The sequence below is a fragment of the Oryza glaberrima genome, chromosome 2 (genome assembly GCF_000147395.1).
Source record: "Oryza glaberrima chromosome 2, OglaRS2, whole genome shotgun sequence".
Lineage (NCBI taxonomy): Eukaryota > Viridiplantae > Streptophyta > Magnoliopsida > Poales > Poaceae > Oryza > Oryza glaberrima.
Genome location: NC_068327.1, coordinates 20734181 through 20761811, shown reverse-complemented (window position 1 = coordinate 20761811; position 27631 = coordinate 20734181). Strand labels below are relative to the sequence as shown.

Below are 27631 nucleotides of genomic sequence, written 5' to 3'. Positions count from 1 at the left end.
TGATTGCTGACCTGCCAGATGAATGCTGTCAAACTCCAAAGAGAGTGATCTACTGAAATTTTTTGAGCTTCTGCTAGAAAGATGATGTAGAAAAGATGAACAGATAGCTCACAAGCTCATTCATGCAACTCAAGAGCAGTCTGCATTCTGCAATCTGCATTGCACAGAACAGAACCAACACCATGGATCCAGCATTTTTTTCTCATTTCCTACACTGGTAGGTAGAGCTCCTTATGGTTTATGGACTATACAACAACAGCAATTTCTTTTTCTGCCATATGCCACACGCAGTTGCTCACCCTCACCCCCTAAACTCTAAAATTTCAACTGAAATCTCCTTCTCCTTATGGCGATTTGCGCAACCCGAAAAAGGGACCATAATTCTTCAGAGATTCAGGTGAATTATATCATGCTCTGAGCTTGGCGAAGAGGTTGCCGAAGGAGAAGAAGCTGGTCCTGGACAGGGCGCCGGAGGCAGGCTGCCCCGGCGACTTGCCGTTGGCGGCGGCGGCGGCGGCGGAGGAGGAGGAGGAGGAGGGGGAGGAGGGCACCTTCTTGACGTTGAGCATGACGGTGTGGCCGACCTGGACGCGGAGGCCCTCGATGGTCTTCATGTCCACCGGCTCGCCGGAGGCGTCGCGGACGTAGAAGACGTTGATGGCCTGGCCGCCGACCGTCGTGACGTCGGCCCTCGTCACCGTCAGGCCGTGCTCCCTGAGCACCCGCGTCACGTCGGACAGCAGCCCGACCCTGTCCCTGCCGCACAGCTCCAGGGTGAATCCCTGCATCATCAACCACCAGTGTTAGCACATATTCAAGCTCCAGTTCGAGCTGAAAGAGATCCTCTGACTTAACTGTTGTGCCGTTGAGTCACTGACATGTAGGCCATATCAAAGTGGAACTCACATGTCAGTGACTCAATTATATGTGTATGCATGTGTAGTTAAGTCAGAGGATTTGCTTCTCGGTGTTCGAGCTATTGTACTGGTCGGTGCATGTAACTCAATCTGACTTTTATCTTTTTTCTTTTTCAGAAATAGAATCAGAATTCAGTCAAAGGTATATATGAAAATGGAGAAAAGACAGGTAGAAGGGCAGTATGTTACTACTGGTTAATAGAACTAAATGATGAACTGAAACAGTGTACTGAAAAAAATGAACAGATTAACGTGGTACCAGGTGCTGTAGCAAAACTGACATACTAGTAACAGAGTTCACTGTGAGTGTATCGATCAATCAATGTGACTTTACTACTAGGAGAACTATACACCATAATCTGCAACATGTCCTGATTAATCCCTTGTTCCAGATGCAGCCAAGCTCAGAAATTCTTTTGCAAAATACTACTAACAGTTACTACTTCTACTGATGCAGTGATGCTAGTTGCTTGTACAGACAGTGGCAAAGAAGGTTCAGACCTCAGATACTCTTCTGGAGATGGCCGCTTCAAGGCACTTGATCACCCTCCCTGCTTCGTCCTTCTGTAGCGTGCGCCCATCCTTCCGACGAATGTACAGCTCCTGACAATATTAAAATAAAAAAAAGGAAGTTCATTGCAATGTCAAAAGTCAACGTTGACCGAGTCGTGGCGCAGAGCTCCTTTGAAACGCAGGAATATTCTTTCTACAAATCGAATTATTTCATGTGAAACTCTTAGCATTGTCGTGGTAGGAGCTTCGATATAGTAGTAGCAGCTGTTGACATGCTAGAGTCCAGAGTACACACCTGGATGCCGTAGATGCCGTCGGAGGAGACGGAGGCGTGGGAGACGACGTAGTGCATGTCGGTGAGCGTGCACACGATGTCGAACAGCAGCTTGGACCTGTCCCTGCACTTGACGTTCACCACCGAGTAGTCCTTCTCCTCGCAGTGCTCCACCGTCACCACCGGCCTCTCCTCCGCCGCCGCCGCGTTCCCGGCCTCGCCCGACACGATGGCGCGGCTGTCGAGGCCGTCGTCGTCGTCGGCGTCCACGTCGGCGTGCATCAGCTGGTGGAGCCGCCGGTCGACGTGGGTGTTCGACCCGGCGCCGCCGGAGGAGAAGAAGTTGGCGTGCGCCGGGCCGTCGTCGCCGTCGCCGTCGTCGCCGCCGGCGTGGCCGCGGAGGACGAGGCGGAGGCGGTGCTCGATCCGGGACAGGCGGCACGGGTCGCCGACGGCCTGCCCCGACGCGACGTCGTTCACGTACACGACGCAGGCGACGCGGGCGCGGTGCGTCCACACCTCGGCGGCGAGCACGTTGCAGCCGAGCTCGGCGAGCACGGCGAAGACCTCGGAGAGGAGGCCCGTCCGGTCGGGCCCCTTGAGCTCGATGGCGGTGTGGTCGCCGATGGAGTGCATCCCCACCGACCTCACCGGCGACGACCCGCCCTTCGCGCCACCCAGCAGGTTGCTGTCTGGGCCTAACGCCTGCAATTTTAACCAAATTGATACTGCCACTTCAGTTTTCAGTTTTTCACTTCAACTTTAATTTACACTTCAGTGTAAATCTATAGTCACAAAAAAATTCTTGATTTCATGGAAAGTTTTCAAAGGAATTGTTGGCTCCATATCTCCACTATCCATTCCAAACACCTCATGAAAAATAGTACTGCGGTCTAAATTTGTAATTCATTAAAGGAAAACCTTTAAAATGTTTTTCAAAAACTGAAACACATACTGACATGATGAACAGATACAAAATACTTCACCTAAACTACCAATACTTTCAAACCAAACACTATCAGGATGCAGTTGCACCAAAAATAATTCTGAAAGCTTGATATAGAGGATAAAATAGGTTTTCAACTTTCAAGTGGTAAATTTTAAGACCAATTTTCAGGTGGAAAAAAAATTACAAACCTTCTCAATGTGCTTAATGGTCTTCTCATCAGTCACCTTCTGCCCTTGCTTGTCCACCACATGAAACACTGCATCAGGTTGTAACAGACATCATGAATAAACCGGCAATTGATGTCCGCGAACCATACATGAGTTTGCATATATATGATATAATTGCATAGCATAGGCTGCCTTACCATCCATGAACCATCCACCATCAGAGGTGATGTACGCCTTCGAGATGGCGAGATCGAGATCGCTCAGAACTTGCACCACCTCCAACAGGATGCCATTCTTGTTCATGCTGTCGACCTACCTCCAAACGCAAACAGACGGTGCTCGAAGCAATCAGTGAAACGGTTCTTGAATATTGGAAGCAGTGTTCAGTAAGATTATCCAGTCATGTTTTGAGAGAGAGTAGTAAGTAGTTCTTACCTTCACTAAGGTGCAGTCGCTGCAGGTGCTGTTGTCAATGCATACCCTGCAGAAAATTATCAGCTTGTTAGCTACAGAAAGTAGCGGAGCTTCCGACAATAGCCTGAAATGAAACAGGATAATGATATGAGGAGCTCTGGAATTTAGATGTTTAAATTAGAGATCCACCTAGGAGGGTTGATGCGCTGACTGAAGTTCTCATACTCCGGATCAAAGTAAGGCAGCATATCTTCCAAGGTTACGAATCTTCCCTCTGAAAGAATTACGAGTTGAAAACCAGCACTGTCATGATGCGAGGTATGCAGATATATATAAGCAAACAGAAGTACACAGTTTCGTCTTGTGAACCATCTGTGATAGTTTCCAATCATGAGAGTAGAAACTTCGATCTTAAAATCATCACCGGACCAATGATGGGCTCCTCATAAAGAAGATCTAAATTACTTTAGAGAGTAGATTAGACCAACCTTTCAGTAGATTCTTCTTTCAGCAGGGCCTGAAAGTTCACTGGAAAATTTTCGATGGCTTCAATCAAAAGCTAACCCCCAACACTTCACGCTTTAGTATCCTGAAAAAGTCATGAGCAGTTTCGAGTCAATTTCTGTACAACGATACCTGAAACCTGAACGCACCTGCTCACCCTGAAAACTGCCTGTCAAAAATTCAGACACTGACATGGAACACATAAAAACTCAAGAATCGCAGGCAGAACTGGATCGAAATCTGGATCAGAAGTTCAGAGCACATCGCTTATAACCATAAAAAAGGCAACCAACTTGAACCACTGTGATCAGAAAACTAACAATTGCCAAGAAACCATGGGCTACTGCAAACACAACATATACACATCTCCCTGAAAACAATCCACCCCCATTGATCAATCAATCAATCACCTCACCTCACAGAAGCAAGATACTCTTTTGCCTGGATGAACAAATCAGAGAGGGGCGCACAGAGCTGCATACTTTATTGAGTGCTCGTGATGCATGAATCAACAGCCACCCACAACCGATGGCCAAGAATTGCTTGCTGCTGCTGGCTGGGGATCCAATCCAATCATCCCAACTAGAGCTAGAATAATCGCCCGGCCTGAGGAATCAAGAACCACGTCACGGTGACTGGATGTGGGGATAAAAGAAAAGAAATGCACACCCGCTTTGCGCCGCAGATGACAAAATCGATCTGCTTTTTTTTTGTTTTGTTTTTTCAGTCCCACCCGCCGGATTCTCGAGCGAGTGCGCGTGCGTGCCAGCATTGGGAGGAATTTTTTTCCCACCGCCTCGGTTGATAATGGTGGCGGCTTCGGTTGGCGTTGGCGTTGGCCCTGCTTGCGGCGATCGCCATGACTGAATCTTGAGAAGACCTTTTCTATTATCTGAACTTATTAGGGTTCGTTGTGGTTTGTTACTTATACCTGTTATTACTGTGTTTTTTTTTTAATTCAGAGGTTCTTGTTGTGATGTTGATTAGGCCGAATTTTTTATTCATAATAATTAATAATGCAGAAATTAAATATATAATAAAGCAAAGTCAATTTTTACGAAAATAGGAAGGACACTATATTGCATAGGGCGTCCAGGTGTGGACGCTGTTGTAGACAACGTCCAGATGGGGACGCTTCTTACAAGGGCGTCCATAATGCTGCAGTTGAAGACCCCAAAGAGCCGTCCAATTCACTGGACTAAGATTGGACTTTGGATCCAATCACACAATGGTCGAACTCTGCCTCGTTACTCCTATGCAGACTATTGTCTCTTGTTGATTGCTTGCTTGCCGAGTAGGCACCGCTCTCTACCTGATCTGCCAGACAGGGTCGCCATCCCCCGGCCCTCCTTCAATGCTTCCGCTGCTCCGCATGACGGACACTCTACTCGGGGTTATATGTGAACAGCCACCACTTTTATTTTGAGATATTTGATTAGTTTGGTTTTTGTTCTGGTCCATTGTTTACTACGCATCGAGCTCTCTGCTGACTGAATCTTAAGAAGCGGCCGCCAGATGAACTGCATGCGAGGTCTTCGATCGATGCTTTTTTTTTCCTTTTGCAACAGGCCAGAGATTGGAAGTCATCGGGCGACAGATGATCTGATAGAAGGAGGATGTTTGCGTCCTATCCTTCGTAATTTTGCATTCTTTGTAAACTTTCTATTGCAGAACATATACACCTGAATACCAAGATCTATGAACTGAGCATACTTGCTCGGCCAGCCACCTGGAGTGAGGCGATGCCTGGACTTGCTGTTAGGAACCAAGAGGGGCGGACAGACGACGCAACACAAGCCGGCACGAGTGGGTTATTGTTCCAGCATGACTCAACCAGAACGTGGATAGCGGCTGCGACCTCCCGGCGTGAAGGCAGAAAGCGGCGGCGTCCTCTCCGGATTCGAGAGCCTTCGAGGTGAGTTGAGGTGAACTGCAACGGCAGATTCCTGACGTTGTGGAGGCGGAAGCCGGAAGGCGGCTGTTGCAGTCTCCCAGAGTCGCGGCATGGCAGCACCTTGCCCGAGCCCTGGACCAACATTGGGCCTGAGGAGAGGAGAGTCGACGATGGCGCCTCTCCGCATGGCGGCATGGGCGCCCCAAACCGAGCCTGGACGTGCTTCGGAACAGCGTCCACCTCTGGACACTTCTTAGAACAGCGTCCAAATCTGGACACCCTTTGAAACAACGTCCATCCTATTTTTACAAATTCAATTTAAGATTTACCACTTATTTAATTCAAGACTTATTAATTACTATAAATAAAAAATTCGGTTGATTAGGTCTTATTTTTCCAGCGTTGCATGCCGCGGTTAGGGCCCACCTGTCAGTTAGTAGCACGTGTTTGAATACGAAAATGGCAACTTTAAGTTAAATGTTATTATTTAAATCATTTATTCTCAATATCTCTAATTTTATTGGGTGCATGTATTGTATTTATTATGATGATATGAACAAGAAAAATGATAATAATTGGTTCTTGGTCTTTGGACTAAGGATAGTTATGTCTCGTATTTTAAAATAGATGGAGCATTGTCCAGTTGTGAACAATATGGAGTTTAAAGAACAAATAATCGTGAAAAGTTAAATGCAAAATGATCAGATTTACTCGCTCTGTCTCAGAATATAACAACCTAGAATCGAATGGGATACATCTATTATAAAACATCCATTTCAGTTGTAGATTACTATATCCACATGATGAAGGGAATAGTTTTTTTTTTAACAAAACAAGTAATCTTGTTCAAGATTTTTAAGTACGAGAAAGGTCATCGGTTCACTATTGTATATAGTTTGTAGTTAGGTGAACGATTTTGTATGAAGATACTAATGTGAAATGTTCCTTTTTTTTTTTGTTGTTTTTCTGAAACAAACAGAGAGTATAAAGTTACTTACAAATAGGCAAGCAAGTACTTGAAACAATTGGGGATTAATCACTAATCACAGAGATGTCCTAAGACCTAAACCTAACCTACTACTCTATAAAAAAAATCAAATATGTCCAAATTTAAATATAGGGTTTGATTTTTTTTTTTTTTAACAGAGGGTAGATTAATCAGCAGGGTGATAGACCAAATCATCTTTGCCTTGGTAATCCACATGGTCTCAAGTCAACTGGTAAGAGGAATTCACATTTCTGAATTTCTGATTGGCACATAATTGCCTTTTATCCAGGTAGGAGTAGTTAATTGCGGAGTAGTCAACTACCACTGGTGGTCAGCCAGCCACGTGGCCCGGTGGGGCACCTGTCACCGATAGGCGGGCCCAATCCGCTGCGCGAGAGGAGGCCAGGCAGCCAGCCACGCGCGCTTTACGCTTTCCCAAAAAGGGAATCCGCTTTCCGCAGGTGCGGCGGGCGGCGGCGCCTCCCCGATTGGAATCTCGATGCCACGTGGAGCACTCCCTTCCGTCCGATCTCCATCCGACGGTCCAGATAGGCCACGCGCCCCCCTTCCTCCTATCAGCAGCGTGTGGCACGGTAACTACAGTACTATACTACTGCTACTGCTACATCAATCAAAGGCTTCCCAAAACAAGCAAACAAAAATGAACAAAAAAAAAATACTCTATGCAATTAATTAACTAATTAATTGTACGTGGTGCTACCAGAGAGATACGACTACAGTGTACATGCGCCATCACAAGCCAACCATCTAATCTCCAATCATAACATCCATGATTTTCTTTCCCCTTTAATTAATTAATTAATTAATTAATTAATTCTCTCCTCCCTCTGATCGCGACCAGAAGAAACAATAAAGACACAGAGATTTTGCAACAAGTGGACGAGTGGGGCCCACCGGTCGGCGACTGCAGCCGACGGCTGATGGAGGCAGTAGTAGTAACAGCAGTAGCAACAGTAGGGCAGATGGGGGGCTTCGAAAGAGAGATTTTTGCTTTCCCAATCAACATGATGCAAACCAGCCAAGAACCAAGACAAAACTCTCTCTGTTTTTATTTTTTTTTGTTTTGTTTTTTTGAAAAATACTTAGAACAGAAAAAAAAGAAGAAGAAGGAAAGAAACAGAGACACGAACAGCAAGTCGGTTGTGTCGGCCCACCTGATTGACGAAGACTGCAATCATTCGACGCTAATAAACATAAAAATGAAAATGAAAAACAACACGATTCTAATCTACCGTCAAACAAGGCAAACCAAACAATCCAGGAGAGAGAATTTAAGAGAGAAAAAGAGAGAGAGATTGGTAAAGCGTTAATTACCACTGTTCTTGGATTCCCTCTTAATTCTCTCCTCCTTTTTCCTTCTACTTGCTGCTGCTGTTCTTGGCTTCTTGAGATTTTGAGATTTTTGATTCGCGCGTCGTCTTACATCTCACGCAGCCGGAGCACGGCTAGCTGAGAGGAAGAAGAAGAAGAAGAAGAAGAAGAAGAAGAAGAAAGCTCTCTGTTAGTGTAAGGAATGGGAGAGAAGAGGAGAGACCATGGGAGGAAGAAGAATCAAATCAAGAAAAAGGGACGGCAAAAGGAAGGGAGATATGGATGAATGGATGGATGGATGGAGGGGGGAGAGGGCAAATGGGCCTAGTAGGGGAGGGATGACAGGGAAAGAGGGACTCACACTGCCTCTCCACATATGCCCCCACTTGGATGATACCCGGATACCTTCCCTTTCCTCTTCCCCTCCTCCGTCGAGGATTATATAGTCCCGCGCGGACCGGGGAAGTCCAGGATAGCGCTCGCCGCGGTGACTGTGTGTGTGGGGGGGGGGGGGGGGGAGTCAGACCGAGTGGCGAGACACATGTGAGAGGTAAATACGGATAGTGTATGACAAGCGATGCCAGGTAGCCATGTAGTCGATGGTGTGGCGTTTGTTAGAAGGTACAGCTAAGCATGCGGTGGTTGTTGCGCTAGCTGGTGTTTCGGATTTGTAAAGTGTGCATTATTCACATGTTTTTTATTGTGCGTGTTAATTAAGATCATGGTTGCTTGGATGGTAAACGGTAACATACCATGGGTTCGTACTATAAATTGTTCATGCGCATTCTCACGATGTTCTCTTATACCCTCGTCTCTCTCTCATCCCTTGTCTAGGACTATAGGTCTTGTGAGTACCCGAAAAGTCTAGAATATCACCCCACAATTATGAGGGGAGGCCATGTATGGTAATTCTAGATAGCATACGACAAGTGCAATGTAATCATGGCATTGATTGTGTGGAGTTTGTTAGAAGGTATAGTTAAGCATGTTATGGTTTTTATTATGCTTGTTACGATTATGGGTTGTCTAGTAAACGACAACAAACTATCAGTTTGTGTGGCCAAAATCTTCATGTGAATTCGTGATGTTTCATGTACGATTATAAGAAAAATGAGGTAAACCTACCTAAACGTACAATGCCGATGAGTAATCTTCCGCTAGGATTATATAGTCTCATGAGAATTGGGGACTTCTACATATTTGTTATATAGTCTACATATTTGCTGGGATTATAAACAACAACTCACTATTAGTTTGTGCGATCAAGATGTCCGTGATGTTTCGTGTATGGTTATAATTAAGAAAGATAAGGCAAAGCTAAAAGTACTATGTGACAAGCAATGCTTACAATGTTGGTAGGTTGGATTTTGATGAAGATGCACTAAAGCTATCGCTACTATGCGAAAAGTGGTCTATACTAATCTCAGAGTAGATACGATATAGTTTGTTAAAAAGCATATCAAAGCTTGGAGTGTTTGTTGTGATAGTATTTCAAATTTTGCAAGGCACGCAATTACTTGTTTTTTTAATGCTTATATTGTGATTATGGATCTACGAAGCAAACACCAATATTTCAATCATTCAAATAGCTTGAATGTTCATATGAATTTGTGATGTTCCATATAGTATTATATGTAGTAAGAAAGATGCATAAATCTATTGGTATTGACGAGCGATGTCAAGTAGTCAAATTGTTAGTGGCTTGGCTTGGTACAAGGATACAGCTAAGTACGTCGTAGCCATTTATTTGGCTTTCCACTAGATGATTTTCACATGATAAAGAACATATCACATATGATTTATACAGTTGAAGTGTTTACACATGAACTCACTATACATAGAACAATTAATTCAGCATGCAATATTCTGGAGAATCAATAAACCTGTATACCTTGGCACCTTGCTTCAATATACCATTTTTAAAAGTTGTGAATATTAAAACATAGTATATTAATATACGTGTGTGAAGGATACCTGTATCAACATTGAAGTTTAGATATAAAAGTAGATTTTCTTCTAAAGAGGGAGGGGTCGTACCATAAGATATCATAAACCTCAAGCATATCCAAAATTAGAATCACATTTATTTGATTTTTTTAGTTACATATTTATCCGCTCTAACATTATACTCTCTGTGTTTACAAATAGATGATTTAGGATGAGCACAGTCAAACCTCGATATCTTATTGGCTATCTCCCCCCTCCCTAAATATCAGTATCTTTGTTCCTAATTTTCACAATATAGCAAAAAAAAAGTCTGGGCTAATACCATATATATTCATGCCATACTTTTTTAGCCAGCTAGCCTACTAGTTATGCACACATTTTTTTTTTGTCATAACTTGTTACAATTGTGACCAAGAAAGTGTGAGCCACAAAATGTGTGACATGCCATACTTTCTCATTTGTTTTTAGATAGGTGGGGATGCCATCCAAATAGCCCCTTGAATGTGCCAAGGAAAAATAAATACTGGGAGACATTTAATTTCCTTTTATTATGCACACATTAAGTACAATAGGTTTCCTAAATAATGAAGCAACAAAGTACACCGAATACATATGCTTTTGTGAACTGTGATGAAGCATTACAATGCTGGACACACAATTAATATTGGCTGTGTACGGTATGGTGTCAAAATGGAACAAACAACTACAAAAGGGCACACAAATTAAAACATTCTGAGAAAAATGCCCTTTTGTCAAACCTGTGTTAGTGGGCATGGCACTATTAACAAATTAGCATCTCAGAAAACTATAAAGCTCCTGTATTCTATTAGCTGTGGCCTTCACAAAAGAGAAATGTCTGGACACAATCCAGAAGTATTATTCCATAGCTGACATAAGGCAAAGATTCACTCACCCCCATCGAATAATTCCTCTGAAAATGATTGCTGGTCAACTTTGTGCCACAGTTTTATTTTTTGTTTTTCTTTAACAAATGGGAAGCATATTGGATATGTCTGTGATCTAGTGCAGGAACAAACAAGAGAGATCCAGTCCAGCTAGTGCAAGCAAGAGTAGCAGAACATGTTTGGTGTGATGAGAGATTCCAAACAGATCGACTGATCAAACAGCATTGCAGAGAATTTTGTGTATAGTAAGGTCCAGGTCTGGATGTGATCATGTGAAGGATTCTAATTCCATCTCCAGTGACATGCACTTCAGTGGACAGTCCCCTGTATGACCATCCACTTATGAACTGTTCAGATAAGCTTCAGTGATTGATTAGATATTTCGAAGAAGATGAAAAAAAAACACTATCTGGACAAACTGGATCTATCTCTTCTTCATATCTCCCGGGATGATGTGCGTGATTAATATATTCTTTTTAATTGATGAAAGAACATTCTCCTTTTTTTTCAGATTAAGGATTTGTCACTCGTCTCAATTGTTGCTTTAGTTTATATGGTTTTTATTCGCCGAAAGGTTTGCTTCATTTGAAACCTGAATGAAGTTGAAATTTCTTTGTTTCGCAAATTTATATTTCTAAAATAATTTGGATCAAAGTCAAAAGTATGAATATCACAACTTCAACTTTGGAGGCAAATTAGAATTGATAAAATTTCCTTATTGCCATAGAGGAAAAAACATATTGAAAACCCTGTTTTCTCTTCTATCACTACAAGATTGCAGTTCCCTCTTTTACTTTACTCCACTCATGCTCCTTTTCCTTTTACCACTTGTCCACTTCCATCAAGTCAACATAATTGATCTAACCCCACCAAGAAAAATACTAAAATTATATAAAATTCAGAAAAAACACCAGCACAATTATCACGGCTTATCAGCCGTGAAAAAAAAAATGAACAACATAACTAAAAATAATTAATAGGTGTGTTCTTATCGATTTGAAAGCTAATACTAGAAAATGAACTACAATAAAAAAACCTCAACCCTAAAATTAAGTTTCACAATTCAAATTTTGGTTTCAGCTGAACAAGCAAAAGATGGAGCTAAAGAATACTAAAAAGGAACATCAGCAAAAAGATATATACCATCATAATTTTCAGATATGATTTTATAGAAATCTAATTAAATTTTTAGAATCTTCTAGGACTCATGTAGCCGATGGTCCATGAAAAATAAACTTTGTAGCGTGTACGATGGGCAGACAATGGGGGATGACACGGTGCCACGCCAGGTACCGGGGCTATGGAATGTGGATTGCCTTGTCTCAGAACACCACTTAAACCTCCTCCTCTCTTTCTTTGCTCCTCCCATCGCCATCTCCATCACCTCATCAAAAGGTCCCTCCCCTTGCCATGATTTGGTCATTTGCCTGCCCTCATTGAGGAGCTATGGCCTGAGCTTGCCATTTTCCAAAAATGGTGCTTAGGTGCACTGTTCCTGCTAGGCCCAACCCCAAGTGCAACCACCCACAGCAATCAGCTCAGCTTGCAGCCTCAATGGATGCACCAACATTTTCATGTGCATCAACAGCGACAGATCAAGCAAAGAGCCATAGATGAAATAATTGTGTAAGAGAAAGAAAAATTCAGTTAGTTTCCACATACAAAAGCAGACCAAAGTGTGCGTTAGGACATGAAACCTTTTTTCAGACAAAGAAAGGACATGAAAATTCAGCAGGTTAACCGATTCTTTCAATCTTTCCTGCTGAATATCTATCTATAGTCGATATTAATTCACTGGCATATGCATTTGGCTGCATTTTTTGTGTGTGTCCTTGCTTGGCTGCTTAATTTGCATCAAGAAATTAACTCATGAAAATTAAATGGCCCTAGCCACCAAAGATATGTGTAGGATGCTGACTGTCGGGAGGCCATTGATGGTGGCTGTTCCCTCTTCATGCTTCAAGGCCCAGACAGCAACATGGAGCCATGGACAGAGTCTGCAGACATTCTTGCATGATCTCTCTTGTGATGAAGGAATGGCCACGTTGAGGTGCTTCCAAACAAACACAATTTCAAGGTTCAGAATTTCAGACGGAAATTTTTCAGTTCTTTGGCTTGTTCTGCATGCCATTGCCTTTGGGCTTTGTCACTACGGCTGAAGTGCAGAGTGACTGACTGAGTGAGTGACAAGTAGGATAGATGGAGAATTTACCAGTTACCGCAAAGATAATGTAGGGGCTGGCTGTTTAATTTGTTTTTGTCAAGAGCGATTTTACAATTCTTGACGAGGTACTATCCAGTGTAAAATTTGATATCTCTTGGTATCTTCGATACGAGGAGATATCAAATTTGAACTAAAAATTTGGTACTACCTCCGTTTCAGGTTATAAGACTTTCTAGCATTGCTCATATTCATATAGATGTTAATGAATTTAGGCACACATATATATATAAATTCATTAACATATATATGAATGTAGACAATGCTAGAAATTATTGTAATGTGAAACGGAGGAAGTACCTCTTATTATTTTTTAAGGACCGTAAAATTTCTCTTTTGTCAATTATTGATAAAAGGGAAGCTTTTTATTCTTATTTTTATTTATTTACTTATTTATTTATTTATTTATTTACTTTTTTAGTAGGATTAGGCCCAGCTTAACTGGAGTGAGAGAAACATAACCGGGCCTAAAATGCCTGTCCGGCTAGAGTTAAATCTACCCTGGCCCAGCTCTATCTACTAAACAGTTTGGTTCAACGTTTGCTTTCTAAAGGGAAGTTAATTCTGGTGTCCAGATAAATTTTAATAAAGTAAATTGAATTGACGGTATCCGACTTGTGTCAAGTGCATATAATGTAGTACATATAAACTGGGACCACCTATACATTTGTCGATAAATTTTCTCCTAAAAATTTGACAGATGTAATTATAGTATAATCGTAGTGTAATTATACTGTAACTTACATGTAACTATAGTGTAACTTTACACTTGTATGTAAGTTTCATGAAATTTTGAATCGTTAGATCTATTACAAGATTTGTTATGGTGAAGAAAAAAAATCACAGCACACACATATGTGAAATGATTTGTTCCCACGACCTTCATTTTACCGAAATAACATGTTATAGATAGATTTTTGAAAGTTACGTACAAGTTACATTATAGTTACAGTGTAATTACATGCAAGTTATAGTGTAATTACACTACGATTATACTATAATTACATCTATCAAATTTTTGGGAGAAAATTTGTCGACAAATATATAGCAAAATTGTATAAACTAATAAGCGCTCGTTTTGGTGTACCAACTTGTACGGCGAGTGCCCAAGGATAAAAAGGTACTATATGACCAATCTTGTTGATTAGGATGTAACATAAGCATGTATATAAAAGAAGGATAGAACAACGAAGGATAAAGATAAATTTAGAAACAAAGTACATCGTTGTTTGCAAAGATAGCATGTCTCATGTCCTCCTCACATGGACACATCATGTTTAATCAATATCTGACCTAGTAAGGTTAGCTACATCGTGCCTTTTATAGCCTTGTTTTGTACTCCCTCCGTTCCATAATATAACCAATTTTGGTGGAATGAGGCACATCCTAGTACTATGAATCTGGACAACTCTCTGTCTAGATTTGTAGTACTAGGATGTGTCCCATCCCACCAAAATTCCTTATATTATAGGACGGAGGGAATACACACCAAGCAAGTTCGTCCATCAAAACGAGTCATTTACAAGTTTATACACTAGATTGCATCCATATAATAAGTTCGTGTACAGTCAATGCAATTTACTTTACTTTTAAATGAATAATGTCACGACTTAATAACAAGGTTTTACGGATTTGTTGTTGATCTGTCTTTGAATGAGTCTGGGTGTCAAGGAGACCACATTCATGCATAGGTAGCGTTGTAGCAGTGGTGCTCCGTGCCTTCGTCCGTGTTCCCCACGCTTTGTTGCAAGAATTACTAATAAATTTTTAATATGTTTTTTTTACCAACAATCGAGCTAGAAGTAAAAAGAAAAATAATAATGAAATATTAGGGTTTATTGGTACTAAACTTAAAATAGTCAAATGATACCAATGCTTTAGTGCAGAATATATTGATAAGTATACGTTAAGTATTATAAAAATAATATATATAGATATGTAAAAATATTGTGGAAATGATATGGTGGATGATGATTGGATATGTTTGCATGCTGATTTGTAGAATTCAATAGATTATAGATTGCATGCTTGCATGAGGTTTGATATGTAATTATCATTAGCGAATGATGATGTGATATGGTTGAATGTTGAGCTTTAAATTTAGTGAGTTGTAACTTTATAGAAGATATAGATTATAGGTTATTGTCCAGAAACCCAAATTGCAGGACTTTGTCACTTCGGCTTGCCTACATTTGGAATAAGTGATCAAGGAGTTTTTTACCCCGACATATGGGTGGCGACCTAGTCTTCGGGTTGTAGGGCCTTGATCTTGCACGCTGTTTTTTTCTCTTATTTTGTTTGTGTTGGAGTTTGCTGGCTGTGTGCACTGTTATGGTGCAAAGGCCAGAAGTATCCTTAGAATGACTGAGATCAATAAAGCTTGCATTATATAAAAATTAGACCAGAAAAAGAAATTTTGTTAAATCCGTAGGCTCTTGAAACATGTAAAAATAGCCATGTTCTATAAAATAATGTTTTTTACTTTGAGGGTCTGCCGCTCACACAAAGGGCGCGAGTGCGCCACTAGAAAAGCTGGCGCACATGTGCGGCCTGCGGGTCTCACGTGATTTCTTTAGTGAACATGATTTCATTTTCATGATTTTTTTATTTTTTTTCACATGATTTTTTTCGTGAATTTTTTTAATCACATGCAAATGTTGAGTAAAAAAGTTTTTAAAATTTTAGCTCAAAGTTTAAACTTTGAGTTTGAATGTTTTTAAAATTTAAGTTGAATGTTTTAAACTTTAAGATGAAAGTTTTCAAATTTGAATTGAAAGTTTCAAATATTTAGTTGAAAGTTTTCGAATCCGAGTTGAAAGTTTCAAATCTTGATTTGAAAATTTTCAAATCTGGGCTGAAAGTTTTCAAATTAAGTTTAAAAGTTTCAAATCTGGACTTGAAAGTTTTCAAATATGAGTTAAAAAGTTTTTAAATCTGAGTTAAAAGTTTTGAAATCTTGACCTGAAAATTTTCAAAATCTACGTTAAAAGTTTTCAAATCTAAGTATAAACTCTCAAATATGAATTTGAAAGTTTTCGAATGTAAGTTGAAAAATTTCAAATTTTGATTTCAAAATTTTTAAATCTGAGTTAAAAATTTGTTCAGTTAAAAAAAAAGAAAAAACATGCGCGGGAAGAATTTTTTCCGCGGAAAAAACAAGAAACATGCGGGGAAGGTTTTCTTTTCGTGTTATGGAAGGAGAAATGGAGAGAGGATCCTCTGACTTACTTCTCTCTGACTTTGAGTCAGTGACATGTGGGTCCACTGGGTAGAGGGCCCACATGTCATCGACATAAGTTAGAGGGAAGTATGTTAGAGCCTTAGGCTGCATTCGTTACCTCTCGTTCTCAACTTCCCTCACTCGTTTTCTGCGCATACGTTTTTCAAACTGCTAAATGATGTGTTTTTTTAAAAAATTTCTATACGAAAGTTGCTTAAAAAATTATATTAATCTATTTTTTTAAAAAATATTAAATACTTAATTAATTATCTGCTAATCGCTGCTCCGTTTTGCGTGCCAGGGTGAGAGGTTCCAGTCAGGAGAAACGCGTCGACTGGCGATGGCGAGCGAAGGAAGCAGCGATGTGAAGTTATTGCAGATTGCCCCATAACCTTTTGAACTAATCACAAGCTCACCCCTCTCGCTTCGCCTCCAAAGCCCCTACCCGCCGCCGCCGCCGCCGCCGCCGTCGCCCGTCGGCCGCGAGCCGCTGATTCCGGGTCGTCTCCGGCGGGAGGATATGCTCCGGCGTCGTCTCGTGATGCGCCAGGTGATCTCTAGCTCTCCTCCCGCAAACACTCAGCCGGACGCAATGCAGGTCGCTGATCTCCTTAATTATCTTGCCCCCCCCGCCTCATGCGGTCGCGTGATTAATTTCTTACTCGTAGACGAGATCGATGGTTCTTGTTCCTGCCAAAAGGGGTGGAATCTAATCCGTGTCACTGATGGATCGTTGAGGTGATAAGAGATCGGAGATTTTGTTCTGGGATTTGTGGTTTCCCTTTCCGAGGGAGAGGTTAGGGTTTGGTTAATTCTGCCGCGAAGATTAGAATGTGTTAATCCGGTCCGAGTGAGAAAACAAAATCGATTGGTGGGTTATGGGCTTTTGATTGATTTGAGCCCTGCGTGCTTGTGCATGACATTTGGCCCAATATTTCTTCGTGTCAAAATGTTAGGAGTCGCATTGTCCCAAATAAATGCCTGTGAAATTAGTTTATTAATTAATTTCTATAAGGTTGTCTCAACTCTTGTCATGATTTGGCAGTAGTTTTTTATGCTTGTTTTCAAGCTTAAAGAGTTGAATACTGAAGAGTATAATGTCTGTCGATATAGTATAGATAGGAAAGAGGGTTCGATGAAATGGACCCGATTTAACTCTGCTTTGGACACTGTTTTGCGGTTCATCATACTTGAATACTTAATTGATGTGTTATACATACAATTAATTTGTACACTCTCGGTCTCTCCATGTTATTCTCACACATAGAACCAATTCATTTGTTGCCTGCTATGGAGCACGTAATGCTATCCCATAACACATCATTTGTTGTATAGTCATAAGTATTTCTGTTTGTCTCTGCTCAGACACTCTGCAGAATATTGTGACATTTGTGAATTGCGTGTCAACTTCCAAGTTCTTTGATTCACAGTTTCACACCATGCGAAACAGATAACCTTGCATGGGTTAGTTTTGAATTTTACAGTTAACTATCATCCGGGAATTTACATGCTTTATTTGACTAGTCAGATGCAAATTAAAGAATCACAATTTCCTTCTACATATTTCACAACAATCATTGGTGTGAGGTCAACATCAAATGATCATATTTTGTGCTGTGGACCCTCTTTTCTGAGACTCCGTCATACAATCAGATTTTCATTTTTTTTTCTAGAATCTAGATTGCATTGCTTAGCTGCTATTCTAAACAATTGAAAAAAAATGGATATGAAGATGGTTTTGTTGTGCAATTTGTGTTGATCTACATGGAATGAATGCTCCCAAGATATTAAGAAGAATTTTCTGTTTCAGTCCTACGTTGATGTGTTGAAGTGAACTAGTTGGCCATGATGTGCATATCACTAACATAATGAATGCCTAGGAAAAAAGGTACTAAATGCATGAATGTGGCCCCGTCGGCAAATGCACTTACGCATGGATAGATAATGTTGTGTCACAATCTTAGGCATACATCTGTACTTGTTGAAAACTACATGGATCTAACCCATTTCAAAAGTCCCCAAGCGTGTCTTTCTAATGCATGTGAAGCAACTAGCCAGATGGCTTTCAAAACATCATGGAGAACTGAAGTACAAGTTTGGCCAAAAAAAAAAAAAAATTGTGCATCCATTTCAGTTGGCTTTGTAAACTTAGTAGGGAGTGACTTCAGTAAAGTATATACACTGAGGTGAGTTTACTCTAGTATGTCATAAATATTGTTTGGGTGTTGTACTTACTGTGGAGTTCTTTACATAGGCTGGTACAAAGAGAATGTTAATGTAAACATTAGTGAGCACACTAGCAAAGTTAGCATGCATGCAACCTTAATGTAGGATTCAAAGGGTTGTTAGCTTTTGAAGTGTCATGAGTATCCCAATTGGGGAGTTAGGTATATATCCTCTTAGAAGAAGTAAATGATGTTAGTAGTATAGACGATGTGCTTATTGGCATTCGGCTTTCTAGCATCATTAGAAGCACTTAGGAGGTAAATTTGTATCTGCTAGTAGATGGAAACAACCAGGGGTAATCCATCAGGCTGTGTCAGCTATTTCATTAAACTCAATTTGGGTTTGCAGGTTCAATAATTTGGAAGAAAAAGTGAGCAAGGCAATACTTCCAAGTTTCAAGTTTGGCATGGACTTTATTTATTACCATGTTCACTGCCTTGCATTAGTAGTTCAAAATTCCCTTTGATGGTAAGGATGTAAAATTGTGTTTGCTGGGCTTACAGACTTTAAATATGTAGTTCAGGAACCATGCTACTGATTCAACATGATAGCAATCTCCTCTTTTCTTTTTCCATAAAGAAAGAATGTCATTTACATATTGCTGCTCTCATTTCAGGATTATTGGAGCACTATGGATAGCTGTATGATTTTCTTTCTTTTCCCTAAGTCAAGCACAATGAATCATATTAATTCACAAAATGCTTGATCTCATTGTAATTCAGGTATATGCCTTTGGCAATTATTCTTATATATGGTCAGTTAAAACTACTTAATCACTACTGGTGCTTCTATGCTTGCTTATTTCATATGTTGTTATTTCTTTTCCTAACCACACTTAAGCATGTAGGAACAATAACAAGTTAGCTTATCTTGTTTCTGCAAATGCTAATACTTTAGTTCACCATATTTGGCACTATCAAAGTGGCAGCAGTGTTCGGCGATGAGATATTTTGTGTATGTATACAACAGTAGGGGATATAGTAAATATGTTATCTGGCTGGCAATTGCCAAAGTTTGAACTTTGAACTCTCTATTCAGCTCCTTTTGTTTTTTTAACAATTACTACCTCCGTTTCAGGTTATAAGACTTTCTAGCATTGCCCACATTCATATAGATATTAATGAATCTAGGCGCACATATATGTCTAGATTCATTAACATCTATATGAATGTGGGCAATGCTAGAAAGTCTTATAATCTGAAACGGAGGAAGTAATTAAGATGAGTAACATATATAGACCACTAACATAAATTTAATTGAACTTGTTTTGTCAAGTGTCCCCATTCACTTACATATATATTAAACTTCATCATGACTGTTTAGTTATTTTAAAAAGTAATAACATGCATCTGAAGTGATGAGTGGGCAAATTAACAACTCCCCCTCGTACATGCATTAGTCATATATCATAGCATTTCCAAGAGTAAACTTCTCAATTTGTCAAAAACTTTTCAGTATAAAGTTACTCAATAGGCACTGTCCCACTATTAATGTCCTAAAGCCGTCCATTAGGCAATAGATCAATCAGGGTTGAAAACTCTAGCAGGGTCCACCTACATGATAACCGGGGCTGGCAAGTTTGATGAGTTCATCTGAGCGCGATTTCCACACAAGCATGCATGATTTCCATTGACAGCATAGATGGCCATATGATCGCGTAAGCTCCACCCACCTTCCTTTTTTCTTTGTGGTGATAGAACACAATGTCCATACAGATGCGAAGATAGTTTGATGTAGCAAGCAACTACACAAGCTTATAAATAGTTATATTTCTAGATTTGTATATACCACAAGCTGCATGAAGTGCATGCTTTGATTATATTAAAATTTTGAATGCTTCATGAGCCAAAGTAGACCACCATATGCGAGAAACGAGAAAAAAAAACTCATCTTTTTAGAAGCGACTTGTGCTTCACACATATGCCACAGTTGTCTGACACAAGCCCAACATACTCGTTGGGGGATAACTAATTACATGGTAATTATCTAGGATGGACTGGATTGGGTTCAATGCCTCCCAGACCATTTAATTATTCATAATGCAACAGATTATGTATAGATATCATCAACATAACCCGGCCATAGCTAATCAAATGGTTTGATAGGCATAGGACCTACTGTCAGCTCTAACGAGTACTGACTTAGCTAGGTTCTATATTTCTATTTATTCGGCAAACTTACTTCATCGTAGTCATCTAGTGACAAAAACACCTCATCTAAGCATGAAAGCTCGGTGCCCTCACCGTGGAAGCTCACTTGTGAACCGCAGCTCGATTCGAACACTCGGCACAGCACCCAGTTGTTGGACTCCTGTAATGATCATGCATAAATTTTAGTATTTTGTGCTCCAGTCATTCCTTATACGCAATTTACTGAACTGTTGACTGCTGATCGAGCAGCAAGATAGAGAGGATATGCATCACTTACCATGCTTGAGTGGCCTCTCTTCCTATGAGACCTCCTGTTAGAGCTCGAGCTAGTCAAGTTGCTGCTACCGCCAGCGACGCAATCCCCGTCTAGCAGATGGTACTCATGCATGATCCAGTTGGTTCTGATGCCTTCAGAGGGCTCTCCAATGGAGAATAGCAGCGTTTTCTTCAAGCCAACATTGCGGCCGCCGCTTCTTACTGTTTCATCAACTCCAATGGGGCTCCAGTGCCCATTGGATGAGGTCCTACTTTGTGTTAGATGGCAGAAGAAGTACCACTGGTTCCCAGCTTGCAGTGCTTTGCCTTAAAATTGCAATTTCTATCAGCACTCAGCATGACTTGTAAGAGAACAAATTAGTGAAATCATATTGATCAATGCAGTTGCAGACTTACCATTCAGCTCCCATGGATTGTACCGATGCGGGAGCAGCGTCGGGATGATGTCAGGGTGGCATGGGAGGAGGGAGACCTTGCGACGGAGGAAATGGACGATGAGCTCTTCATCCGAGGGGAAGAAGTGGAAACCTGGAGGTAAGTTGGTAGCTCCTCCCATGCTACAACTACAAGTGCAACTTACAAACTGCAGTCAAATGCAACTTGGCTGGGATATTGATGAATTTGAAATGGGAAGCTTGCTGATCTTGGTGAGCGAGTGCTACTTATAGGGAGCATATGTGTGTGATTGTGTGAAAGAGTGAGATGTAGAGAGAGAGAGAGAGAGAGAGAGAGAGAGAGAGAGACGTGCAAGTCAAGGAGTGCTGAGTGCTGATCCGTAGGAGGATGGCAGCCAAGCGAGGGCGACATTTTGCGATGCTTATATTCTATATATCTCTCTTTTCTTCTTTGGAGGGAAATAATGATACTATGAGGAGACATTTGTTGGATCATGGATTCATGATGCACTGCTATGTACCCGTTGGCTGCAGTAGTGTGCAGAGATATATATTAGTTTTTCAGAGGGGGGCAGAAATAATAATTGAATCATTCCATAGTACATGCATGATAAAAGTGTTCATCCAGCAGCCTGTGATATAATTGATGGCCTTAAGGATTGTTGGCTTATATTAGATCTCAGCTGGTAGATATCAGTATTTTTTTGTTGATTAGTCATTACCTCATTGAATTGGATTTTCTATCAGCAATTTCTTTAAGCCTGTATTAATTACTTACTGTATAGATTATTATATCAAGTGTTTGAAGTTTTATCAAGTGATAAGGTTTTCACATGAGCTGATTACTACATTGTGACAGGCACTCCTTAATGTACATTCCCCAAAACAATCAGAACAAGGTAATGTGACAGGCAACATCTCTAGTGCAGTATTTCTTTTCATGATCATTGCGTATACTATTTGTTTCCCCCCTGACCATTGCATTCTTGCTCATGTCATGCAGGCGTCACCCTTCTCAAGCCATATGCACCTTGACCACAGCCAGCCATTATATACACGAGTGCCAGCAAGCAAGTTGCACATTTTTTCTGGACCTGTGTGGCAAAAGTACAAGGGCATCACTTGAAGAAGAAGCAACCCAGATGTTGTCCTCCTGTTGTATACATTGCTGCGTCAGAGGGGTACACTAATCATTCCAAATTATTCATGAATCAACTGGGGAAAATTCTTATCTGCCTTGGCAGGCACAATAATTATCAGGAGAGGATCACCTCACCTGAGAGTGATTAACTAGAAAAATGCCCAGTTGGTGAAAGGACTCCATGCCATCAAGTTGTATCGATCTCAAGTGGTAAGAGTATAAGACCCCCCCCCCCCCCCTCCATCTTTCTTGGTAGAAAGTTTAACAATCTCATGATGACCACTTGTGAAGAGATCCATCAAAGGAAACTGTGGTTCGATTCAATCCCGATTGGTTTCAGATGTTACTGAAAGTCTGAAAGCATACTTGCCAAGTCATTCAGTATAACACCTGACTCAGCTGCTTACCTAATAGCATATGCAAGAAGATGCTTATCTCGATAAGATTAACCAAAATGAGATCATGATGGCCGAATCTTCCAGGAACTCTCACACAACTCCTCTGTGCTGCTCCCAGGAAAAGATCATGGTGGCCTCATCATTCCAATGGTGCGGAGGCAGCCCCCCCTCGCTGTCGCTCGCACGGTTTCTCTTGAGCCTCTATCTTTCTAGCTCTTGGATCTCTTTAGTTTTTTTTTTGGCTTTGGCTTTATCTTTTGGGATCATATGCATGCTGTGCTTCTTTGTGGCAGGGCATGTCCGCCACTGGAAGCCGGTGCTCTGCTGCTGCTGCTGCCGGGGGGAATCAATGGAACGCCATTGCCGTTGCCAGCACACGTGAGGCAAAACCTAACATCTCCTGAGTCCTGAGGGGGGTGGTGGGCCCCACCTGTCATGCAGAGCGTGGGTGACCCGGCCCCACCACAGCACCTGGTGCTGGTGGTGATGACGTCGTGCTGATGCAGTTCGGTCGAGGCGCGCACATTGGCCGATGCTGTGGGGGAGGAGAATGATGGAGATCCTCATTCTTGTTGGCACATGCTCAGGTGCGCATGCAGGCGTAGTGTACTGCCTGCGGTTGGTTGTGGCATGTATCATTTGATCATCCCAACTCTCTAGCCTTGTAGCCTCGAGGTGATGTTCTTGACTTCAAAAACCCAACCCAACCTCGTTCTGCTGATTAGTTTAGCAGATGTGAACATGATGACGATGATCTATTGATCTAGTGTGTGTTAAAGTAACATTTGGTTGGTGTTTTGCAGGACGCAGTAGTTCTTCTGTCTGAATGAGCAAGATTGCACTGCACTGTTCATTGGTCAATATCAGATTTGCAATTACCATCAGATTGATCAAGTGGGAGTAAAAAGGTGGCTGGCACACCTTGGATGCTTACTGCTGGTGGTGAAGGATGAGAAAGAGGAGGGCATACGAGGCCACATTCTGCCAATGGCACCTGAGCTATGCAAAATATGCCGCTCGTGGGCAATGTGAGGCACACATTTTGCATCCCGCATTCCTGCCTCATCGGATAGGGCGGAACGGAAGGGATAGAAATGGTTGGATGGATGGATAATACCTTGTGGCAGTCAGTGTTGCTGCTGCAGCAGCAGCAGCCTTCCTCCACTTCCACCACCGGCGCCACAAGAAAAGACGACGACGACCGACGCCGACGCCGACGCGTGCGGCACCAGCCGACGATCGACGAGGTGATACCGAGCTTGGTGCGGTGGTGATGGCGAATTGGGTGGAGAACGAACGAACGAACGGGAGAGACCCAACCACGAGGATAGTAACTACTACTACTGTCTTTCACCTGTTGCCTTGCAGGGTGAAAAAGGGGCTCTTCATCCGTTGGCTAGTTTCTCCAGCTACTGCGTGTCTACATCACCTGTGACGCATGCCAATGCAGTGCACTCCAGTAGTCTCCTACGCTGCTTTTGTGCAAACTTATTTGCTGCTGCTACGACGGACCACATCGGTTTGCAGATTTCCTTGAATTGAAGTACTCGACTAGCGCATCCATCATCTCGACCTTGTGGCGAATCGAATGAATGGAGTTAGCTCCTCTTCAACTATTGCTTTAGCCGGTTGCTGTGTTCTTGTTTTTCTTGTCTCTTGCGTGCATCGGTGCATGGTGTTCTTGCATCATCAGATCATCTCCATAGTGTTTGCTATGCTAGCTAGTTGCGGCTGCTTCAAATGGTTCCAATACTCCAATCCACTGGCCTCACCACCACCCAATGGTAAAGCTGCTCTGCCCACTCGCTGAGTTTTCTTTTTTTTTTTAACCATTTTGCAGCGCACGCGCAAAATGTACCAAGCACATTATTGTTATCTGCTCAAATGGACCATCCTCATACGGCGCTTGACATTCAGCACTCTCAGGCACATTATTGTTCCATCAGATTTTCCTTTTGTCGCCTTCTTCAAATGCCTTGTGAAGCTGTGATGGACGAAGTAAAGTAGAACGAGTACTCCAAAATTCTTTTGCAAATCCTCCTAACAAAAAAGGCATTAAATGTAACATGGGCGTAATCTTCCCAAGTTGCATGCCATTGATAGACTGAACTAGACATATATATATGCCTTCATGCTTGTCAATTGCCAATTGACGACAACATATTCTTCAACTCCGATCTGAATCATCCACTGCAAAATTCAGTCAAACTTCGCACACAAAAATTATATTATATATGTACTCTGAACGTTCAATAACAAAGACTACAAGTTACAAAGAGTGGAAAGCTGAAGACTTCTATCCTACCACCTTCCCAAATCCAAATATACGATCATCGTGGCAAAGATTGGAAATCAACACCTCTATTGCAGAGGGGGGAAAATGAGTAAATGACTCAGTAGTTGATTCTTCAAACTCACAAAGTGAGCTGGATCAGGCAATTGTAAAGCTCTGCCGAGGCAATGGCCCAAAGTTCTGGACTCTGAATTTGTCCTGTCAGTTGTCATCTTCATGTGAAAAATTGATCCTTCAGGATGCCAAGTTCCAAACGAATCAAAATTGTACGAGTTTATTTGTGATTGCAATCTCAAAGAAACACAATAACCACATTTTGGACTCTGACGCTCCTTTGCAGCATCCTTGAAACACACCACCAATCTGCCATACCAAGGATGCTGAAGGCAAATCAGTGGGCTTCATCCCTCATGCCTGAGACCAATGGCCTTGTTCTTGCAATGCTAAAGCAATTGTTTCATTCCAGAGGATGTATCTTTCAGCACAAAACAAAATTGCCATGCTTGTCCTCAACATTACCCCGAGCACGTGATGAAAAAGCTTGTCCAGCATCTCATATATTTCATTTGCGTCACAGTGAGATGTGTTATCAGCGACAACCAAGTGTTTTTCTCTCTGCACCTCTATCCAACTATAAGCTCCTCAACATTACCCCCTATAATGAACATGTGATGAAAAAGCTTGTCCAGCATCTCATATATTTCATTCGCCTCATGGTGAGATGTGTCATCGGCGACGAACATGTGTTTTGCTCTCTGCACCTCTATCCAACTATAAGCTTGGTCCTTCCTCAATCCTTTCCCCTTCATGAGAGCCCTGACCTGGCGGGCATCGTCCCACTGTCCTGCTGCTGAGTATATGTTTGACAACATGACATACCGACCACTGTTCTCAGGCTCCAACTGGAACAGGGCCTCGGCAACTTCTTCCGCGATCTCAATATTGCCATGAACATGACATGCACCAAGGAGGGCCCCCCATGACCCAGTTGTACCCAGACCGATCTTGGAGGACAAGCCTTTGATGAACTCACTTGCTTCTTCCAGCTGGCGATTCCGACCAAGAGCATCAATGAAAGCGGCGTAGTGTTCAGCTCTTGGTTCAACACCATGGTCCTGCATTGATTCAAGAATCCGGCGGCCATCAGAGACTAGACCAGCATGGCTGCAAGCTGTGAGGACAGCGAGAAAAGTGACATAGGTTGGTTGTACTTCATCTTTAAGCATCCTCTCAAACACTGCAAGTGACTGCTTTCCCTGGCCATTGTGCGAGAACCCTGTCACCATGGAGTTCCAAGAGATGATGTCCCTCTCAAGCATCCTGTCAAACACCGCCATGGCCGCTACCATGTCGCCGCACTTGGAATACATGTCAATAAGGGCATTGTGGATGAAAACGTTGAAAGGGTCTGAACCGATGCTCCTGCGCAAGATGAAGCCATGCACTTCCTTCCCTCGGGCGACAAGACCAACCTTGGCGCACGCACCCAGACATGACACGAGGGCAAAGGGGGTTGGCACTACCCCCTCACCTGTCATCCTTTCAAAAAGCTCGAGAGCGATCTCCTCCTCCCCATTCTGCTCATGCCCAGAGATGAGTGCTGTCCATGCTATGGCGTCCTGCGCTGGCATCATGTCGAATACTTGCACAGCATCGTCAAGCATGCTTGCCCGGCAATACCCTGCAATCATCGATGTCCAAGAAACCGAGTCACGGATGGTCATCTGGTCGAATACCCCCCGTGCATCCTCCACCCTCCCGGCCTTGCTGTAGGCGTCCACCATTGCGTTGGCCATGATGACAGTCACCTCCATACCCGACACCACCACCGCGCCATGCAACTCGCGGAGGTGCCTCGCATCCCGGAGCCCCGCGCACGCGCTCGCGGCGCTGACCACCGTGAACCGGTCGATGGCCACCTGCTGCTGCCCCAGGCCCCTGTCCCTGGCCAGTTGGGCGAACACGCGGAGCGCCTCAGACTCGCGGCCGTGACGCGCGAGCGACGAGATGACGGTGTTGTAGGAGACGACGTTGCGGGAGGCGGGCGGCATTCCGTCGAGCAGGCGGAGGGCGTCGGGGAGGGTGCCGCGGCCCCGGGCCAGCGCCGCCAGAAGGGAGTTGTACGAGTGCGCGTTCTTGTGCGGGAGGTCGTCGAAGGCGGCGAGCGATGCCGCCGGGGTGGGGAGCAGCGCGTAGAGCGCGACGAGGCGGTTGGAGAGGAGGGTGTGGTGGGTGAGCGCCGTCTTGACGAGGAGCGCGTGCACCGCCGCGCCGAGGCGGCGCACGTCCCCCGCGGAGATCGCGCGCTCCAGCAGGGCCAGCACCGCCTCTACTGTGACGGCGGAGGCGGCGGCGGCGCTGGCCGGAGCAGCCGCCGCCGCCGCCGGCCATGGCGGAGTGAGAAGGCGGCGCATGCGCTTGCAACGAGCAGCCGCGACGACCCAGAAAAGAGCTAAAGCCCACCACTGTGCCGTTGTCCGTGGGCCTTGAGCTGTGGGCTCTGGGCC

The 27631-nt window shown here is 42.8% G+C and overlaps 3 protein-coding genes and 1 long non-coding RNA gene across 11 annotated transcripts; 1 reads left to right on the top strand and 3 right to left on the bottom strand.

The window, feature by feature from the left end:
- Positions 1 to 50: 50 nt before the first annotated feature.
- LOC127763571 (ACT domain-containing protein ACR3-like) lies at positions 51 to 8369 on the bottom strand. Of its 4 annotated transcripts, none has more exons than XM_052288312.1 (10): positions 7956 to 8369; positions 4154 to 4344; positions 3723 to 3823; positions 3424 to 3508; positions 3256 to 3301; positions 3018 to 3132; positions 2842 to 2909; positions 1726 to 2409; positions 1419 to 1520; positions 51 to 782 (listed from the first exon to the last, which is right to left on the bottom strand). In XM_052288312.1, the coding sequence occupies exons 4-10, from the start codon at positions 3480 to 3482 to the stop codon at positions 408 to 410; spliced, it is 1449 nt and encodes a 482-aa protein (XP_052144272.1). In that variant the 5' UTR covers positions 3483 to 3508; positions 3723 to 3823; positions 4154 to 4344; positions 7956 to 8369; the 3' UTR covers positions 51 to 407. The 4 variants fall into 4 exon arrangements, with proteins under 4 accessions (XP_052144272.1, XP_052144273.1, XP_052144271.1 ...); XM_052288313.1 differs by having other exon boundaries at positions 4221 to 4344; XM_052288311.1 differs by lacking the exon at positions 4154 to 4344 and having other exon boundaries at positions 7956 to 8090; positions 8314 to 8355.
- An 8187-nt stretch (positions 8370 to 16556) lies between these two features.
- On the top strand, positions 16557 to 24743 carry LOC127762088 (uncharacterized). 5 transcript variants are annotated; one of them, XR_008015364.1, is made up of 8 exons: positions 16557 to 16795; positions 18820 to 18939; positions 19088 to 19193; positions 22152 to 22191; positions 22296 to 22473; positions 22537 to 22643; positions 22950 to 23506; positions 23635 to 24743. It is a non-coding gene; the product is annotated as an uncharacterized LOC127762088 (long non-coding RNA). The 5 variants fall into 5 exon arrangements; XR_008015365.1 differs by having other exon boundaries at positions 22296 to 22643; positions 22950 to 23017; positions 23125 to 23506; XR_008015366.1 differs by having other exon boundaries at positions 22296 to 22643; positions 22916 to 23017; positions 23125 to 23506.
- On the bottom strand, positions 20199 to 21647 carry LOC127762087 (NAC domain-containing protein 104-like). Its single transcript, XM_052286443.1, has 3 exons — positions 21294 to 21647; positions 20899 to 21203; positions 20199 to 20781 (listed from the first exon to the last, which is right to left on the bottom strand). Exons 1-3 carry the CDS (start codon positions 21451 to 21453, stop codon positions 20632 to 20634), a joined length of 615 nt encoding a protein of 204 aa, XP_052142403.1. The 5' UTR covers positions 21454 to 21647; the 3' UTR covers positions 20199 to 20631.
- A 273-nt stretch (positions 24744 to 25016) lies between the features above and the next one.
- LOC127762084 (pentatricopeptide repeat-containing protein At2g13600-like) lies at positions 25017 to 27538 on the bottom strand. The gene has a single exon (XM_052286439.1). The coding sequence runs from the start codon at positions 27536 to 27538 to the stop codon at positions 25748 to 25750; it is 1791 nt and encodes a 596-aa protein (XP_052142399.1). The 3' UTR covers positions 25017 to 25747.
- Positions 27539 to 27631: the final 93 nt, after the last annotated feature.